The 1,214-nt window shown below is 53.8% G+C and overlaps 1 protein-coding gene across 1 annotated transcript in view; it reads left to right on the top strand.

Annotated features, from left to right (window-relative positions):
* Positions 1 to 861, top strand: part of LOC105819701 (coatomer subunit gamma-1-like) — a 50,871-nt gene extending 50,010 nt beyond the window's left edge. Inside the window, exon 19 of the mRNA XM_012656013.1 lies at positions 416 to 861. Coding sequence (XP_012511467.1) covers positions 416 to 546 — 131 coding nt within the window. The 3' untranslated portion in view covers positions 547 to 861. The remainder of the gene's footprint in view (positions 1 to 415) is intronic.
* The last annotated feature ends 353 nt before the right edge of the window (positions 862 to 1,214 follow it).

Below are 1,214 nucleotides of genomic sequence, written 5' to 3'. Positions count from 1 at the left end.
ATCATTTCTGTCCACACTGAAGCCACCCAGTCCCCTGGGGCTTGCAGACACCTGCTCTGCGGTTTGCTCTTGGTGGGGCCGTCCCCTTCATCTGTGCTCTCAGATCCGGCCAACGTCTGAGAGCCCCTGTGACACAAGGTACAGGCCTTACCTGGCCATTAATTCAGCTGAAGTTGGCAGAAGCCTGAAATACCGTTTGTATTATCATCTCTTCCCCTTCGTAGCTGAGCACACCAGAGCCCAGAGAGGTACAGTAATTTGTACAGGCCTCGTTCAGGGACATCAGCCCGGCTTTCCCGCCTCCCTCACTACACTAGATCTGCCTTGATTGGTTCCCGAAAACGCCACCCCCCGGCCCAGCCTCCGCAGTCCCCTCTTGCCTTACTTGCCTACACCTCTCCCTGTTCCCTCTTAGGTGTGTTCCGGGGTGGTCATGACATCCTGGTGCGCTCCCGGCTGCTGCTTCTGGATACAGTGACCCTGCAAGTGACAGCCAGAAGTTCCGAGGAGCTGCCCGTAGACATCATCCTGGCATCCGTGGGCTGAGGGGCCAGCCCGCCCAGGCCCCACTCCTACCCGTTTCCCACCCCCAACACCACGCGGAAGTCTGCGCCTTCCTCACGAAACCGGTGGAAACCCCTTCCCAAGCTTCTGCATTCAAACACAATTAGGAATCATTGCAAAATTTTTTTTTTTTAATTCTAGCCTCCAATCCAGGAGTATTAGGGGGTGACTTTTTTTTTTTTTATTAGCGGATTTTGGCTTGTCCTAAGTCTTGTCCTGCCTGCGAGGGGAAGGGTCGTTCTAAATGAATAAAAACATTGGCACCTCCTCTTTGAGTTTTTCCCCAGAGAAACCATCTTATCCCTGTAATAAATCAGCATGGATTTATTGGATGCAGACTCATGCTTAGGCGGTCTAGCTTCTCCGTGGAGGCCTCCGACCACCAGGTAGAACTCCGGCACCGTCTGTCCCCTTTGCACCCACAGCGCTTCGGTGGTTGTGCTCGCCGTGAGGCAGGACCCTGTGATCACTCACTGTGCAAGCACCAAGCCCAGGGAGGGGAGCAGTGAAGGTTTGTTGAATGAATTACCTAACAGGCTTTGCATTCATGCGTGCTTTGGGTCATTTAACCCGGTGTTACCCGGCGTCAGGTATGATCTGGAGCGTGTCCTGGGGTTTCTGTTCCCAGTTCAGTGAATGACCAGAGTGGA

The sequence above is a fragment of the Propithecus coquereli genome, unplaced genomic scaffold (genome assembly GCF_000956105.1).
Source record: "Propithecus coquereli isolate 6110/MARCELLA unplaced genomic scaffold, Pcoq_1.0 Scaffold498, whole genome shotgun sequence".
NCBI classification, from domain to species: domain Eukaryota; kingdom Metazoa; phylum Chordata; class Mammalia; order Primates; family Indriidae; genus Propithecus; species Propithecus coquereli.
The sequence above is the reverse complement of the archived record's forward strand: the minus strand, read 5'-3'. Positions and strand labels throughout refer to the sequence as shown.